This window comes from Microchirus variegatus (genome assembly GCF_963457635.1).
Source record: "Microchirus variegatus genome assembly, chromosome: 18".
NCBI classification, from domain to species: domain Eukaryota; kingdom Metazoa; phylum Chordata; class Actinopteri; order Pleuronectiformes; family Soleidae; genus Microchirus; species Microchirus variegatus.
Window position 1 is genome coordinate 16,104,268 of NC_139819.1, and position 18,441 is coordinate 16,122,708.

At 41.6% G+C, this 18,441-nt stretch overlaps 1 protein-coding gene across 2 annotated transcripts; it reads left to right on the top strand.

The window, feature by feature from the left end:
- The first annotated feature begins 872 nt into the window (after window positions 1–872).
- On the top strand, window positions 873–18,229 carry tsc1a (TSC complex subunit 1a). 2 transcript variants are annotated; one of them, XM_083905232.1, is made up of 22 exons: window positions 873–927; window positions 2,783–2,900; window positions 3,579–3,682; window positions 3,789–3,941; window positions 4,034–4,178; window positions 4,439–4,593; window positions 5,607–5,680; window positions 7,472–7,695; window positions 8,069–8,139; window positions 8,489–8,600; window positions 8,884–8,975; window positions 9,400–9,502; window positions 9,587–9,897; window positions 10,091–10,242; window positions 10,488–10,555; window positions 12,026–12,192; window positions 12,526–12,708; window positions 12,789–12,899; window positions 13,078–13,200; window positions 13,339–13,526; window positions 13,689–13,829; window positions 15,194–18,229. In XM_083905232.1, the coding sequence occupies exons 2-22, from the start codon at window positions 2,792–2,794 to the stop codon at window positions 15,729–15,731; spliced, it is 3,324 nt and encodes a 1,107-aa protein (XP_083761358.1). In that variant the 5' UTR covers window positions 873–927; window positions 2,783–2,791; the 3' UTR covers window positions 15,732–18,229. The 2 variants fall into 2 exon arrangements, with proteins under 2 accessions (XP_083761358.1, XP_083761359.1); XM_083905233.1 differs by having other exon boundaries at window positions 10,488–10,528.
- The last annotated feature ends 212 nt before the right edge of the window (window positions 18,230–18,441 follow it).

Sequence of the window (18,441 nt, forward strand, 5' to 3'; positions counted from 1 at the left end):
AAGTATAGTTTAGCCATATTGTATTATTCACATGTTTCTTGATATGCTCTGCTGTATGGATATGTTAAAGATGACAGGGCTGTAATGGAGGAGGGCTGTTTAAAACTCCTCAATATAATAAACTGGATGACAGACATAGGACTGCTGCACAATTTATCTAACAAGGCATATCATTTGAATGTGCTTTTAAATATAAAAAGCAAGATTATGTTCTTACATGGTTAAGAATGATTGTGGAAAATCCAATTTGATTTTAGTCTCAAAAATCAAACTGGTATTGGTATTGGTATTAGCATGTATAATGTCTCTATTTCCACACTTCTTATATCATAGCAGAAGTGAAAAATCTGGATTTTAACCGAAATCTAAAAAAAAAAAAAAAAGGAATTAATTATAAATAAATCATAATAATTAAATCTATCTATCTATCAACTGGAATTAGAGATGTCTACAGTTCTGACAAATCCCATGCACATGAATGGCAAAAGTGACGTCATACTGACTAGCAAAACCTTATTTGTTTGCCTTATTGTTAGCCTTGTTTGTTTGTGCGTCCTCACTTGCACTTGCCAATATGACCAACAGAGGCCGCCAGAGGCTTGTTGCGTGAATGGGCTGAAGTCTGCCATCTCTGATCTGTAACGTCTAGTAAAAACAACGTCACAGATATCTACACCTACAATTCACACTGGTCGCAATGAAATGACAGCCAGTCAAAAATGACGTGACATATAGCGATCTAGTTTCCACACTGGAACGCAATACACTTCTGTAGACGGGTTCTTTTGATGTTTTCACAGTTTTTCCCAATGTCCCTGAACGCACCCTGATGTTGATTGACAGTTTAGAGTATCAGGTCACCGCGGGAGGGCGGGGTTTCTTGTTGCTCAACATGGCTGCGCCCTGCTCAGATCAACAGGTTTGAAGGTAACCCGTTTTCTGTGAAGTTAATCTTTGTATTTGCGTTTATTGTTCTGTACGTTCATGAATTGCTATTGCATCGGGAGTACGCAAACAGCTACAGGGCGTACAGAGAAACAGCTGTCAGCTGCTCTGATACACACTGCAGACAGCTGGCCTGTTAGCTTAGCACCGAGCTCTTAGCATAGTAGCTCACACTTTAGCTAGCTGTGTGTGGAGAGCTGCGGTTTGTTGCAACAGGAAGTGGTCAGAATGTTCACCGCATAACGTAAAATGTCCCACAGTGACGTCACAATTATCCCATTACATTGCCGCGATGACGTCAGACATACTGTCCACATTTGTTTGGTTGATTGTTTGTCAGCAGGTTTGGCACCTGAGCAGATTACCTTTCTTTTTTTTTCCCACTTCCTAAATATTTGATATTGGAGGAGAGGTGTAGTGTGGCTCTTTGAGTTTGGAGAATTTAATGAAGACCTGTTTGTTTCAAACAAACAAATGGTTATTGTGTCTCTGATGTCACTTCTTGATGTGAGTCATTGTGAGACGTTTGAAAATGTGGGAAATCTAACTTGTGCAGGATGTGTACAGTGTGGACCTATGCACCTGGAGTTCATTATTAGGGGTGGGAATCACAGGGTACCTGACTATACGCATTACATGGGCCACAATAACAATAATATCACAATAAGATTCTGTGATCATCTAAATATTGCAAGACAATCATACAGGGATACATCACAATATATCTGTCTAACTGAAGAAAACGAAACGTCTGTGAATCGCTGAAAGTGCAGGATTTTTCTATTTATTCACAACACGGAGAACAAAGTGCATAAAGTCTATATATTGAAAATGGATGGGGCATCTCTTAACGTAACTTTCTTTGCCCGTTTCCCTCATTCATTTGAGCAGCGCTGCCTTGAGGAGACATGAAGTAGACATGGGCAAGGGAAACTGGCAGAGACCGTTTACCCTGGCGTATCGATTGTTGTATTGTACGAGAAAGTATGACGGTATATTGCCAGATCGATATTTTGGCCCATAATTTTGTCCAAAGAATTAGTTAAATACTGTGACAAGACTTCTCATCAAATAATCAACTTGGTCATTGAAGGAATAAAAATATATCTTGACATTTTAAAAGTATTTACAAAAAACTTGAAATGTTAAGTGAGTCCTCCTTCTGAAAAGTAAGATTTGACCAGAGTGAAGGGAATGTTTGTGTCTCAACCAAGACATGTAAATACAGGACAACAGGTCCAATTGACACTTAAAAAAAGAAGTGTGTTTAATGGCGTTCATCACAGATATGTCGAGCTTATTCTGATACGCTGAAACATCATCCATGCTGTAAAGACTTGTGACATCATTGTAAAAATTTGAAAAACACGTTAAAAGTAGTAAAATTTTACATTCAAAAGGAAGTTTGCATTCAACCTGCTGCCACAGTAATGGCACCGTGTTTACCTCTTATTTGCAGTCGTGCTGAAATCATATATACATGTAGCCAGTTTTGTAAACAGTGAAAACATATTCACTGAGACATAAAGAACAGATTGATGAGCTTAAAGTCGCATTTGAAACTAGGAAAGCACTCGGAGAGCGCAGACTTCCGCCAAGGCAGCTCAATGCCTACAAAATAGCGAGAAAAATAGTGATATTGTCTACGGATCACGCCCAAAATCTGTGACATTTTTTCGAGTTATGTTGCTGACAAACAGACAAACAAACTCAGGCGATAACATATAGCTCCTTGTTGGAGGTCAATTATTTAAAACTGTCTATCAGCTAACTGATCGGTCATCTAATTATATCCTTTATATAAATACACACTTTTAAACAGCATTTGTGTCTCCAGGTGTAAATAATGTCCAAGGAACAGGTGAGTATCAGTGAGCTCCTGTCCTCATTGGACAGTTCAGAGCTGCAGGAGGCGGAGCAAGTGAGAGCGACAGTCAATCAGCAGCTGAGCACAGGTGAGTCCCATCTGCAGGTCTACCTGCCTTTGTCCATCTCTACCTGACTTGACCTGTCTTTACTTGTAATCCATCTCGACCTTTTACCTGTTGGTATCTGGTTCAACCTATCACATGTCTACTCTCTACATGTGTGTACATGTCTCCGTCTGTCCAGACCTGTCTCAAACGCATCTCTTTGCTTGTTTGTACCCGTCTCAACTTGTTTGTACCTGTCTCTGTCAGTGTCCCTACCTGCCTCAACCTGTCTTCTGTCTAGGGATTTCCCCAGCATCTTTTTTGGCCCCAGATACCATACTGATCTTTTTGCATTTGAGTATCTGGTGATGCAGAGTTCAGATCCAACCCTTGTATTTGTCTATGTAACAGAGTTTTGCTGTATACCTTTTTTAATGTCATCTTCATTAAAAGAAATAATATTCCCCACTGAGGTTTCGAAGGAAAGAAGAACAGATTTCTATATTCTGTCATTACAGCAGCTGGTAGGAAAAAAGAGAGAGAAGAGAGGGCAGGGTGTCATCAGCTCTCTGTTAGCTAAACCAGTGCTTTGTTTGTGTACAACATGTGTACAATATAATGCCCAGATCGGCTCCGATCTGATATTTGAGGTCCCTACCTGCATGTACCTGTTACCGTTTGTTTTTTGCTGTCAGTGTGACCTGTAGTTTCTTGCCTCAGACAAAGGAGGCGCCGTCCTCTCATCTCTGGTGGACTATTACCTTGAATCCACGTCCCCTCAGGCAGTGCTGCTCCTGTCTACCATCAGAGAGTCTCATCATAAGGTCAGCATTACCTCCCTCTTTTTTGTCCTGATATTTATACCCAGATAATATATATATACCCGATATTATTGTATCATTAAAAAAAGAAAATATCAACATCCATCAGCCCTTGTTAGCGAAGCTGAATGAGTCTCTGGACAGACCTGGGACCAGATTGGCTGGTCTCACCCTGCTGGGTCACCTGATTAGAAAACAGCCTCCATGGGTTCATCACATCAGCCGCTCAACCCTGCTGCCGTCCCTGCTGCGCTGTCTCAAAGTATGCTTGGAAAATGTGTTGAAAATATTGAATTGTCTCTGCGTGCACAGCTGCTGACTCTGTTTATTTTGCTGATGTTGTGTTCTCCTTAGACTGACAGCGACGTGGTCGTCCTCATCACTGCAGTCCTGGTTCTCATCACTCTGTTACCCATGATCCCTCAGACTGGGAAGCAACACATCTATGATTTCTTTGACGTATTTGGACGCCTGGCATCCTGGAGCTACAGAAACCCTGGTAATGCATGCACACAGTGTGTTTGTGTCTTTCCAACTTCTTCATATTGACTGTCATAATAACTGAATGTATGTGGGTTATATGAAATATTAATTTTATAGATCAAAGAAAAAGACAAATAGTATATTTTTCTTCTTATGGCTTTATCATTAACTGCATTTATCAAATTACAGTAAAACAACCAACAACTTTCAATATCTTTAAATAAAACTAGAGTATTCTGTAAAGTGTGCTTCTCTTCTGGCTGTTTTCTCTTGCAGGTCATGTGCCTGTGGTCCACCTGGTCCACCTCCATGCGGGTGTGTATTCTCTGTTTCACCGTCTGTATGGGATGTTTCCCTGTAACTTCATTTCCTACCTGAGACTCCACTACAGTATGAAGGAGAACCTAGACACCTTCCAGGAGGTCATCAAGGTCAGAGAATCTCAATATTTTTAGGTTTTCCTCTTTATCATAATCTTCAGTATACCTGCAAACTGACTTCCGTAATGAAAACGACTGATGTTTACTTCCATCGTAGCAATATACATTAATAACATCAAGTATGATTTCTGTTGTGTTGTTGTTTTCATGAGACTGTGTATGATGGAACTTGGCAGAAGTGGACAAAGTAAGCAGTAGCTCAGTGCTGTTTACCGTGCTGCTGCTGCTGCTGCTGCTACACTTGCACAGAAATAGCAGCTGGAAAGAGCAGCTGCTCCTTTTCTCAGATAACAGAGTGGTGAAATACTCTGAATACTGTGCTTCATTTAGACCGCGGCCTCATCCACACTGATATTAAGTGGTTCCTTTATGTTTTTCTGCTCATCCACACTCGGATGTCGACTATTTCAAAGTGAAGTGTAGGGGTGGGGGAAAAAATTAATTCACATAGGAATCGCGATTCTAATCATCCACGATTCTGAATCGATTCATAAATTTCAAAAAACGATTTTTGAAAGTTTTTTAAGTTTCTATTTTGAAAAACCACACAAAACACCAGTTTGTGTTATTTATGTACAGTTTATTTTTGTAACTTCTGGGAGAAAAAGGCAGCCATCTAAGCCTTTATTTATGCAAGTTATGTTTTTTTGTATAGTAAGTAAGTTTTTATTTGTTATGAATTAATAAATGTTAACTTTTGTCTTAAGTTTGTCTTTGTGTGATCATATTATCTTATACAACCTCTATTGTTTTGATGCCATAATTTGGCTTGACACACTATGCATTGTATACGTTTTTGAATCAAGAATCGCTTGAATCGAGAATCGTATGAATCGTATCGGTTGAATCGAGAATTGATTTTGAATCGAATCGTGACCCTAAGAATCGGAATCGAATCGTGAGCCACCCAAAGATTCACATCCCTAGTGAAGTGCATTATTTTAAAATTCTGGTTTTCCACACTGTCCTTAGTAACGTCCTACCTATATGTTTCTGTCTCTCAGCCCATGTTGGAACATGTCAGGGTTCACCCTGAGTTGGTCACAGGGACTCAGGACCATGAACTGGACCCATCCAGGTGAGCAACAGTCCAGACATACAACACAAAACTTAAGCCGCTCACATTTGCTCCTCAACTTTCTCACTGATATAATAAGCAAAGCAATGATCAGCAGTTTATTTTAAAATCTGCATCAGAAGAAACATATGGTCCAGTGGGTGGCTGTTGCAGAGCTTTTGACCATAATGCATGATGCTGCTGAAGATCTGCCTTCATCTACTGAGGCAGACAGTTTGACTGAAAGCTCCAGAGCAGCCTCCCAACACTGCGTCAGTATGGGACTATAGAAATATACATTATAGGCTTATTCTAATGTGACCGCTGTATCCTGTGATATGGAAAAACCAGGAACACGTAGGATGAGGCATATTTTGAGTCATTTGCATTCCGAAAGTGTGATTTCTAAGCTTTCCGTCAATTAACATATTTTAAGAAGATGTGACCATTTGAATGTAGGTACTCCTCAAACTGCTTTTGGGAGAATTTTAGCCTCAAAGATGTACACCTTCTGGGGAGTCAAGAGGCAGAATCATCATATTTACATAGCACAACCCCCTGGTGTGATCTGTTAGCCCACAGTACAAACACTATTGTAGTAGTTTGAACAATGGTTATCAATAACAGGTCCAGGGACCCTAAGAGGTCCCTGAGAAAAATAAAATTAAATATGAATATAACTTTCATAAAAAGGAAAAACAAGAAAGGTAATATCCTTAAGAGTTAGAAGGATCAAATATTAATACATATTTCTAATATCAAATAAAATGAAATACATTTAAGTGGCTCTGTCTTGGAAAAGTCCACTAGCTTAAATGCTGTCCGCGAGCTTAAAAAGTGAGATGGTTGAGTCTCCAGCAGCAGCTGCATAATTAAGTTGCCATGTGTTTCCTCTGTGACGACCAGCTGATTGGCCGAGTCACATATGCTACTGGTTGACTTGCTGCTTATCTGTAGACAACCTTGTGGTTTTTTTTGAGTGTATATACATTTTTGACATGCACACCATAAGGGCCAGGGCATGCTTACCCGAGAACTCCACGGTTACATGGATCGTCTTCATTGTCTGTAATGACCAATGTAAGAGTGTGTCACCAACTGGAAAGAGTTGTGCTATATTTAAAGGGGACATATTATGCTAAATCAACTTTTTAATCATTTAAATCCTTATATTTGGGACTCTGGAGGTCCTATCAGTTGTCAAAGTGTGAAAAAAGATGACTCACTCATGTTTTTGTGGTCCTCCTCAGTCTAAGTACAGGAGATGAAACACAGTGGATACATGTTATATATGACGGCAATGTGCCTGCTCGTGCCTGCAAATGATCACTTTTCCAAATGCTAACTGCTGTTAGCTCCCAGTAGCCTCTGTGGCTGATGTCATTTCCTGTCCCTTATGTTCCGTTTTACTTTTTTTAAGGTGGCCCTAAAGATACTACTAAACAGAGCGTTTTGAACAGGGCTGTTTTGGCAGGGTGATTTGGCAGGGTGATTGAACTGCTGTGGTGCTTCATCCTTATGGTATTTTTTGACCAAAGCGTGTCACAGACATGTTCATTAGGACACCAGGGAACTAGGTTAACTAGAAATAGGGCACAATACGACTCCTTTAACATGCTCAGACTGTGTATACAGTCTTACGCAGAATCAAACTGGGGGTGTGCATGGATTTATCTGCGTATAGTCGGCAGGTATCAAGCGCGCCAATGGGTGAATGATGAAATCTACTATCTAATCCACACCCCCTACTGGACCTCTGGTCAGTAAGACTTAAGTGTTGTGTAAAGTAACAGAGGTTATTTCCTGTCCCAGGTGGAAGTGTTACGAAGTCCACGACATTGTGATAGAGTGCTCCAGAGTGTCTCTGGACCCTCTGGAGTCTTCCTGTGAGGAGGACATTTACACCTCCCCGAGAGAGCCGCCGTCCTCCTCCTCAGGCTCCTCCCCCTCACCCAGACCTCCTCCACTGTCCTTCCCCTTCCCTGTCCTGGACCTTACTTGCAGTCCTCACAACACAGAGAGCATCAGCAGTGCAGGTGAGTTCATTCATGAATGTTTAATACATTGATTATTTGAATTAAAAAGTCCACTTAATAAACCCCAAATAATGACAGTTAAATTTTTTGAAGTGAGGTTGTTTGACTTTGTAGAAGTGTACTGACTCTTAATCAGCCTCTTGGATGCAGCTGATTGTGCTGTGAGCGCCCCCTGTGTCTGTTGCTGCTTACTCCCACTCCACCAATATTCATAGAACACACAGACTTCAGTAAAATCTCTCAAATGTTTCTGTAATTAACTATAGAGGCAAATCTGTTAATGGATGAGTAAATACATGGATAAATAGATGGTTAATGGATGAATGGCTGAACTGTATGTAACGGGATTGTTTCATGATCTGTGTGTTGACAGAAAGTTTACTCTGTCCTTCGCTGTCTGGACGTCCAACTCTGCCTCAGCTGACTTTTGACACCTGCGCACAGGTAAATGTGTTGGTCTGAGTCACACTTTTCTCTCTAAGTCTTACTTTGACCAAATGACTGAGATTGATTTTCCACGGATGAATCTCTTCTTTATATAAACAGACACACAGCTGCTGACCTGAACACATTAACACGTCAGTCTGCAATGTTTTAAACGCTCCAAAAAAAAAATACGGACTAATTTGTTGTAAGAAAATATGACTTGAATGTTGAGTAGAACATTTCCTTATTCAATTTTAATCCATACGACAACGAAATAACTGCAAAAAAAAAGTTATTCAGCCACCGGGGGAGGTGATGCAGGTGCTCATCAGACCTGAACTATGAGCCTAAATTTTTTTGTGCACAGGTTGATGATGTCACGTGGAGCCCCTCGTCTCACTGTGGCATGTCCACACCCCCACCTGAACCTGCTGCTACAGGCTCCGCCCACCCTCTGAGCAGAAGTGCATCCCTCTCAGGTGAGACACTGGTGCAGGGATCAAAGAGAATATTAAATGTTCAAAGATTTAAATACCAGGTGTTTGTTGACCATCGAATGTAATCTTATTAAGATTAATCTTATGTATTAAAATAAGTGTGAATCTCAAAGAGCTGAGGGAGGAAAATACAAAGTTAAAGACGTCTTCAGAATAAAGTTTGTGTTTACTGTAGTTCACTGTAAAAAGAGCAAAAAAAAGGTTAAATAAAGATATGTGATCTTAAGTAACACTCACATTTATTAACTGGTCCATTTCCCTCTAGGTGTGAAATGTCCCTCACTGGCCTCTGTCCCTCCAACACCATCTAGTGAAGAGAACTTAGATGGATGTCTGGCTCCAGACAACAACAATCAGGTAAGAAAGGCCACTTTTATTCTCTTCTGGGAAAGGTATTTATTGGGCTTTGTTTATTTGGCTAATATCTCTCCTCGATTCCTTCACTTGCTTCTTAGCTCCTCCCAGCAAGTGTTTAAGAGAGGAATACAAAGACAGAGCTGAGTAATGAGGGAACTTCACAGCAAATTCATATACATCAAAGTGACTAGTGCACATTTTTAATGGAACACCTTATTTTAGAACCAACACTTAATTATCTTTCATATGTAGTATAATATTAATATTTTTGTAGATCTCCAAAGCAAGACTTCATGGAAAACGGGTGTTTGCAAAGTGAATAAAGTTAAGTGCCTAACCCAACCGGACCTTAATTTGCTTGGGGAAGAGAGGATGTTTAAAAGCATGAACTCTGTGAATTAAAAACAACCTCTCTCCCTTACAGGTGAAGCTGCAGACACTCACAGAGCTGGATAGGTCATCCATCCAGCCAGTCATAGAGAGGGAGGGGAAAATCCAGAGTGATGTCATCAACAACGGCAGTGAAGGTGATTGTGATTGTGACGTGATAGATGATGTCATTGATGCTGTCATATTGATAATGATTACTGACTCCATCTCTTCATCTCCAGATTTCAGATCAGAGGAATCACCCCTGCCTCCCTCCTCTCCCTCCTCTGCCTCCTCTCAGCAGGTGCTTGTCACGTCGACTCCCAACTGTGATGGGTCTCGCTCAGGCTTATTGTCGCCGCCTACCTCGTCCAACTCGCTGTGTTTTACCCCGCCGAACCCCTCCAGCACCTCCACCCACACATTTGAGGAGGGAGGCCCTGACCTCTTTACCCCATTCCGTATGGATCTGAGCTCCACTCCCTCATATGAGCCCCTGTTTGATCTCGCTCTGCCTCAAGCTGCGACACTCTTCATCAGGAAAAAGACACAGGTAAAGTAAACTAGACTTTACTGTGTTTAACCTACGATAATGCAAGTTTCAGTAAATCTCCCGTCATGTGTTTGCGTCCCATCTTCAGCCATATAAATTAAATAGATTTTTTTAATTAAAACAGTTTTATTTGTATTGGTAAATCTAATAAAAAAAAATATATTCTATACATTTTGTGTTATCGATCCTGTAGGAGATGTTGGACAAAGCTCCAGGGCAGCAGGAGAAGGAGGGAGGAGTGGAGGGGGAGGACAGGGAGCAGGATCACACCTCGGTCTCCCCTTTGGAGGTTTTGGACCAGTTAATTGTCCATGGACATGATGCCCATGAATGCCTGAGCAGAAGGTAAGACTGTTAATGAAGACGTGGTGTAGAAAGTAAAGATCAGAGGTGCCAACTTTGGATCTACCTTTGTGTTCTTTGGAAAACACTTCAGGACAACTGTCTTCACATCATCTTCAGATTCCACAACTTGTGCTGTATCTTTTTTCAGAATCTCTTCTTCCTCAGCTTAATGACAAACTGTGGAGATGTTTGCTCATCGTGCGCGTGTGTGTGCGTGTCTGTGTGTGTGCGTGCGTGTGTGGCAGGTTGTCGGCAGTGAATAAGTCCGTGGATCGTCATTTTGGAGGTAAACAGCAGAGCATGAAAACCAAAGGTACCTGAACTAACTCGGACTCACCTCATTAACAGTTTTAACCTGGTTGATTAGTTTTTATTTGAACTGAAGTGACTGAATTTCAAAACATTATAAAACACAAACTGTTGGCATACTAAATTGCATTTTTCTAAGGAATTTTGAGTGTCTGCTGGGCTGATGTGTGTAAAACTGTTTGGTTAACTTACATGAACCACAATGGTGTTAAAAGTCCAGTTATCTCACAACAAGCTTATTAATTACTGCTTGCTGCAGGTGTGCTATTATTAGAATGTGCTAACTTTAGCCTAGCAGTGTTTCCTCTGGTTAGACTGCCATGGTGCATTCACTTTACAGAACATAGTAACTGAAGAGAAAGTTATGTATGTAAAAAAAAGTATGTATTCCTATAGTGGGAGGCTGAAGAAGATATTTCAGTCATGGTAATGTATGATAAGGAACGTAAAGACTAAAATAATACAAACACTTTGCAACCTCATTAGGACCAACGCAACTCAAATACGCCTTGTAAAGAGATTCCAGCATGGCTGACGGTCACAAAACAGCTAGCTACGCTAATCGTAGCCTCGCTAGCTTACCTTTGGAACCCGGTTCGCCAAGTTAGCTGTAAAATAGTAGCATGTTAATGCTAAATAAATGTATGCTCACGTATTGGTGAATGGACACGGAAAATCAAGGATGCACACCATCGGGCCATGCTCAACCCATATCCAAAATCTTAGGGTGATCTGATTAACGGTCAGCGCGATACGCCCGTCACAGACACACAGACACAACTTGCTTTATAGATAGATACTCCTGTCAAAATTTAAATCTAAAACTAAAACTAAACCAAAACTCTGACTCTGGCCTTCATGTCCTCAAAGAGTTTCTTCTGATCCAGAATCAGCTGGTTCTTCAGCTCTGCTGTCCTGTGATTGGCTGCCTCTAGCTTCTGTCTCTGCTGGAGATCACTGTCTTTAAGATGCTGGTACTCTTTACCCACACTGCACTGCAGCATGCAAATAACTGAACCAGCAAATAAGCTGGAATCAGTCTTTGAATTAGACCTTCACATTATGATTTGATTGAACTAACGTGTTTGGAGAAGTTCTGCATTATATCAAGTATAAATATAACAACTGAAAGACTGTCACCACTGATCAAGCACAACCTACTGACTAGACTGACCCTTCTAATCAGACAGACCCCACTAACCAAACTGACTATAAACCTCTCTAATCACATGAAACCAACTAACAACAAACCAAACTAACCCTGCTAACCAGACCACTCATCTAACCAGACTAGCCCATCCAATAAAAGTAAACTGCCTTGAACCTCTTCATCAACATGTTTTGGACTGGTTCTGTTGTCGTCTTACGTTTAAATTCCGAAAACTAGTATATGTAATATTGTTTGTTCATCTGAGCCAAGGCTCTACATTTAAGGTGGTTTTTTTTTTGTATTACTTTGTGTTTATCGTATCAGGCCTGGCCTCAGGGGAGGAGCTTCAGTCTCTGAAGAGTCAGCTGTTGCTGATCCATAGTCAGCTTCAGTTTGAACGTTTCAAACGGCAGCAGCACGCCATCAGGAACCGCCGCCTGCTACGCAGAGTCATCAGTGCCACTGCGTTGGAGGAGCACAGTGTCGCAATGGTAACTTCCGCTTTTCATAATTTTATGAGCATAGTTTTGCCACGCTAACTTTTTTGGTTACAGCTGAGATAGCTTAGTGGTAGTCCACAGACCTTGTTGTAGAAGGCCCAGACTCAGTGTGGGCCCCTAGGCAAGGCCCTTAATCCTTATCCTGTGCCCGGATATATGGGCCGGTTGCATCAGGAAGGGCATTAGGCGTAAAAATGTCTGCCAAACAATTGTGCGGGTGATCCGCTGTGGTGACCCCGAAAGACTCGCACACTCGGCTCTTTTGGTTACCCATTGTCTGGAGGAGTGTGTTTACATACAGTATGTGTTTTTTTGTTGTTGCAGAGAGCTCAGCTTTGTGTTCAGGATGAGGAGATTCGGTCTCTGAAGTTGAGTCTGAAAGAAGAGCAAAGGCGTTACACACAACTGCAGCTGGACGCACACGCACAAACTGACCAGCTGCACACGCACGTCCAACAACTGCTGCTGCAGCAACAGGACGCGCAAAGAGACAACCAGAGATTGCAGGTACATACACGGACACACTGACACACATAGGCACACTTGGCAACCACCTGAAGCACCTGTGTTGTGATTGACTGTTTCAGAGTGAGCTTCAGGAGTGTCAGACCAGGCTGAAAGTTCTGGAGGCAGAGCTTCAGAGGGCCAATAACAAGGCTAACAATGCTGAACACCAGCTGACTCAGCTATCACTCAAGGTGAGACACCATGTAATTGGACAGTTCCTCTCATCCAAAACACTCACCCCTAATGTTTGTATATTGATGTGCTTCCATGCTTTGACACATGCTGTGTGTTTACTGATGAAGTAAATGACCCCACTGTGTGAGTGATGCTGTGGATGATGTGTCGGTGTCTTCTGGTGTTTTCTTGCAGCTGAGCACCAGTGAGCAGCTGCAGCAGCAGATCTTCCTGTTGAACCAGCAGCTCGTACTGCTCAGAGAAACCAACCGATCTCTGACTGATCAGATAGAGGGAGGACAGGGCAACCACTGGACTGTGAGAAAACGCACTGTAACGACAACAGAACACACACCACTGACAAAAGAAACCCAGCTAAGTTGAGATAATCAGACCTTTAGCAATAAGTCATGACATGTGCGTGTGTGTTTTTCTGTTTGCATGCATATATATAAGGAGGCATCCATGCTGCAGTGCAGTGTGGGTAAAGAGTACCAGCATCTTAAAGACAGTGATGTCCAGCAGAGACAGAAGCTAGAGGCAGCCAATCACAGGATAGCAGAGCTGGAGAACCAGCTGGCCAAGAAAGACCAGCTGATTCTGGATCAGAAGAAACTCTTTGAGGACATGAAGGCCCAGGGCAGGTCAGTCTTGATTTAGTTTCTATGTGATTGAAAATTTGACAGGAGTATTAAGATAGAAGTAACTTTCTCGCCAGTTACTATGTTCTGTAAAGTGAATGCACCACAGCAGTAGCAGATATACTGGAACAAATAATTCAATATGTGTGTTTCTTTGCGTTTTAGAGCGGAGCTCTCGGCCTGTGACAGACGCTGTGTTGCTTTGCGGAGAGTCACCCAGAGCCTGCAGACTGAGATGCTTCACCTGTACAGTCAGGTCCACCTGGAGATGGGTACAGACAGCCAACCTCAGGACATCAGTGGCAGGTGAACCATCCTGCTGTATAAGATGCTCCACAGCCACCCACCACTCAGGGCTCTGCAGCCTCAGCTGTCAATAGGGTCTAAAGTTTAATAACACACTATAGAGCCTGAAGTTTGTTACTGTTTAAATCTCTTAAGCCCAATTTATACTCCTGCGTAAAGTGCTCTACGTAGGTTACGGAGACCCCTCTACGTCGCCGGAGAGCCTCTCTGTCGTCTCCGACTGTACGAAATATTTTTTAAGTGTCCGTCAAGGGACAACGGAGACGACAAGGGCTGTGATTGATCCTCAGGACAGGCTGAGATAACGCTGCTCTGTGCCGGCCACTGTGTGCACCGAGCGCCCACAGAGGCGGAGCTGATCAAACTATAAATACTTCATATCTTAATACACAAACCACATGTTTAGACTCTAAATGGCTAATCACCACGACGGAGAACAATGAAGGCTCAAGGGGTCTCCGTGGTTACGCAGTCAGACAATGCATTACACAGTCGGAGAAGTATAATGTGGCCTTTAAATGACGATCTCTCTATTGACTTTAGTGCTGAAGTGTGAGCAATTTACAAAGTCACACAAACCTCAGTTTTTAAGCACATTCTTAAGATAGCATACAACCAAGTAGGCATAGATTTTATTCAGTGAGCATTTTTTTTTTCATTCATTCCATTCAATTCAATTTTGATTTGTATAGCGCCGAATCACAACATGCGTACATTATCTCAAGGCACTGTACATCATCAGAACATCATCAAGCGCAGCAACTTCACACAATGACACAATGAGCAAACACTGGGCATCAGTGGAGAAAAAAGACTCCCTTTTAACAGCAGAAGAAATCTCTGACAGAACCAGACTCAAAGATGTGCAGCCATCTGCCTCGACCGGTTGGGGTGAAAGGAAAAATGGGGGACAGGTCTCCAGTCCATCACAGGGCCACATAGAGATCTATGGCCAATTTAGAGTGTCCAATTTGCTTAATTCCCAATTCTGCATGTTTTTGGACTGTGGGGGAAACCCACACACACGGGAAGAATATGCAAACTATCAGTGAGCATTTTAAATAGCGAAATAGTATTTGTATTCCCACTGGCAGCTATGATTTTACTGAGTGTTTACATTACTTGCCTCCTCCATGTTCCAGGTGCAAGGTGCACAGCATAGTCAGCTTTTTGTAAGATGTAAGTACGTGTCAGTAGAACATGCCAGTAGAAGTCAATTAGCTCAGTCACATTAGCCCCAAAAGCTACTGGTCACAGCAGATACATGAACAAAGATGTGTTTTTCAAGTGTTTCATTTTGGCACTGTAAAACAACCAATCTGAAGATTCGGCTGATGATGTCATGTCATCTTTTTGTCCCACAGGCCAAATGGCAGCAGTGTGGACTTACCTGTTGCTCAGAGCAGCCTCAGGTCCCGCCCCTCCTCTGGTTCTGTTGGTATAATAAATGGAGCTCTAGAGACTTTCTCTACCTCCCCCCTGCACCTCCCCTCCTGCTCCTCCTCCCCTCTCTCCTTGTCTCCTATTGAATCCCCTCTGGCTGTTGGCTCTTTTCTGGAGCAGCGAGCGCGGCAACTGTTCAAACCGACCAATCACAGCCCAGATGAGGAAGAGGAGGAGCCACATGAGAGGGAGGAGGAGGAGGAAGAAGAAGAGGACAACAATGAGGAAGCCAAGCCAGAGATCCCTCCTTTGGGTCAGGAGATGGAGGAGACCATTATCCCTCCAGGGAGTCCTCAGATGGAGCCCCTAAGCAAGGCCGCAGCTACCATCCACCCTCCCTCTAAACCTTCAGCTCCAAGTTCATGTCCTGCCCTCTCTGCAGACCTGACCCTCGCAGTTCGACAGAGGAGACACGAGCTGAGCATCATGGACTACGATGAGACACTGCCAGAGTACTGATGGGGATCCAGTGGTTGTCCAAAGATCAGCAGCAGTCCAGGTGTCAGCTGACCATGCCTGGGTCTATTTCTTCTCACCTGCTTTCATTCACATGTTGACTCTGTGCCTTACAATACCTAGCCTCTTACACAACAGTGTATCCTGTTTTGTACCGTGGAACAGTAGTGGTGTTATCAACCCAAAGACTGATTTAATTAATTCTGATCTACATGAAGCTTGCTTAAAAGCTAACCAGCCAATAAGCTTACGATCCGTTTGAGATTAGAGACAACCAGTCAGAGTTTATACTTCAGCTTGGAGTCACCAGCATGGTTAAAGTAAAGGCATCAGAGTAAAGTGACACTCAAATGACTACATCCAACGACTCTACATAAATCAATTAGTTTTTACCCAAGAGCCTCAATGCACAAAGTGGCCGAAACCAGTGAATTCCTTCCATTTAGAGCTGCTGATTTTCAAGTAAATGTGATTTTAGGATTAATACACACAGGGTCCAAGAGATATAGATGAGATGTAACACAAAATTAAACTGCAGTCTTAAAACCAAAGGAACGTCAGTCTGAGTAGCTTATCAACAAAGGAACAGATTGAAGTTAATAATTGTTTTACTGCATATTAGCTGGTATAAACAACTAAAAGTCTCGTTGTTTTACCAATTTCACATTTGTCAGGCTAGTCCACAGTACAAAACTAAACAAAATACTAAAATGTTATCATCGGGCTAATGTTACAGTCTTTATCAAATACTTTAAAAGTTTATAAAACTTAAATGTTTTTTCTTCTAGCATAATTATGGCCGAACAAGCAAGAAAAATTTGAAAGCTAATTAAAATAGACAGCTGAAAATATTGATGAAATGTTTTCTCTTGCTCATGTTAGCTGTTAGCTGTGCAGTGATGATGATAATCATTATCACTAATGAGTTACTCATTGTGACAAAAGGTTCTAGTTTTCCAGTTATGTTTGTGTCTCGAGAGACTTGTTGAAGTCAGGGAAATGTATTAAGCTAAACATTAGGCAAGAGACATTGAGGGAATTAATTGATTTACAGTGTAGCTACATTAGCTGATCATCCTGAGCTAAAACACAAACCTGCCTTACTGCTACCAGATATCGTTTCTACTTTTCAGCCACAATGTGTCTTTCCCTTTCAAAACAGAATGACATGATGCAATAATATCATCTGACACTAATTTATTTGTGCTACAATCTCAGCCAAAACAATATGTTGGGTAAAAAAACAATTGACTCCATTGCCAATAAATACTTAGCTGCTAGCCTCATCTGCAGGTTAGCTTCAGTCTGTAGCAAGATGTCAGCTGCTGTAACAGGCCTTAATATTGTGTTTTAATAAAGGTTTTTGGAGCCAATGCAGTTCAGATTTTAATAAGTAAAATGTATGATAGACATTCTCTATATATTATATGCACATATATTGAAAAGGGAAAATTGTGGGTTGCTATCCATGAACTTCCAATCAATATACTGAATTTCACAAATTACTTTCCATAAAAACACCGTTTGACACCAGCTTTGTGTGCTACAGACCATGCGGAGTGTCAGAATTGACTGAAAACCAAAAAAAAACTATAATGGCTTAAATCATGAACATAAATGTAAATGATCCTTCACTTAGGCCAAGTCTCCTCGGGTTCACAGCAAGGACACCAGAGTCCGGTGAAAAAATGTCTTAGTCTAATTTCAGGAAGCCTAACTTTGAGGAACTAATGCTGCTGCCAGTCTTTATGCTAAGGTAGGCTAACCATGTCCTGGCTCCAGCTCTGTACTTGCGGCCAGCTTACCGTAATAAAGTTTCAGACAATGTGAAGCAGTGGTTCTGTACGATGGTGAAAATCAAAGAAAAAGTTTTCACATCAACAGAAGTTGAAGTAACCGATTGTTATCACTCAGTATTTTACCACTTACCCAACAAACACTGTGATCATTTGACCGACACTGGCCGCTCTGAGCCATGACAATCTCCACTATCACCTTAACACCTGAGACTGATGTTCTCCTGAGCATCGGGCAATAATGGTGAGTTCATACTGAACATGATTCACTTTTTTTGCATGATGAGATTACATACAAAGTCAATGCAAACTCTTCAAATATTTGAAGATGCTTAAATATTAGCGCCTCCGGATGCACGCATACAGCAACCTGCATTTCTGATACAATAACAGGACATTGGATGAGTCTCATTGCTGACTGGCTTTTCCAACATTTTTCATGAGGTCAAATAATTCAACTGCCTGAAGCGAACAATGCGTATTTTTAAAACATTTGCAGGATTTGTATTTTGCGTTGTCTTTGTATGTAATCTCATTGTGCAGTGAGATCTGCTGAGTGATCGGCACAAGTTCACATTCAAAACTTCAGTCATCTTATATTTATTTACAAGTGATTGAACCAAACTAGTCACACTCTCAATGATCTGGTTGATTGTCTCTCTTTCTTATTGTCCTAACTGTTGTTGATTTCACCTCAAAACTGTGAACGCTACCAGTAAAGATTCATTTGAATCAAACATCAGTGCTGTAGTGTGTCAAGTTTTGTACCTAAGTAAACAACTTAAATGTGTATAGGTTTAGGTACTAGTCAGACCATATATGTATAAACTAGGGCTGCAAAGATGACCAAATTATTTGTCATCTATTTTGATAATGAATTATTTTAGAGTTGTTTTTTGTATGTTTTTGGGGTGTTT

Excerpts from the sequence above, each read along its gene's own strand:
- tsc1a (XM_083905232.1), top strand. The coding sequence starts at position 2,792 with ATGTCCAAGGAACAGGTGAGTATCAGTGAGCTCCTGTCCTCATTGGAC. Across the intron at positions 7,696-8,068 it reads AGAGAGCATCAGCAGTGCAG|AAAGTTTACTCTGTCCTTCG; the intron begins GTGAGTTCATTC and ends GTGTGTTGACAG. Across the intron at positions 8,601-8,883 it reads CAGAAGTGCATCCCTCTCAG|GTGTGAAATGTCCCTCACTG; the intron begins GTGAGACACTGG and ends ATTTCCCTCTAG.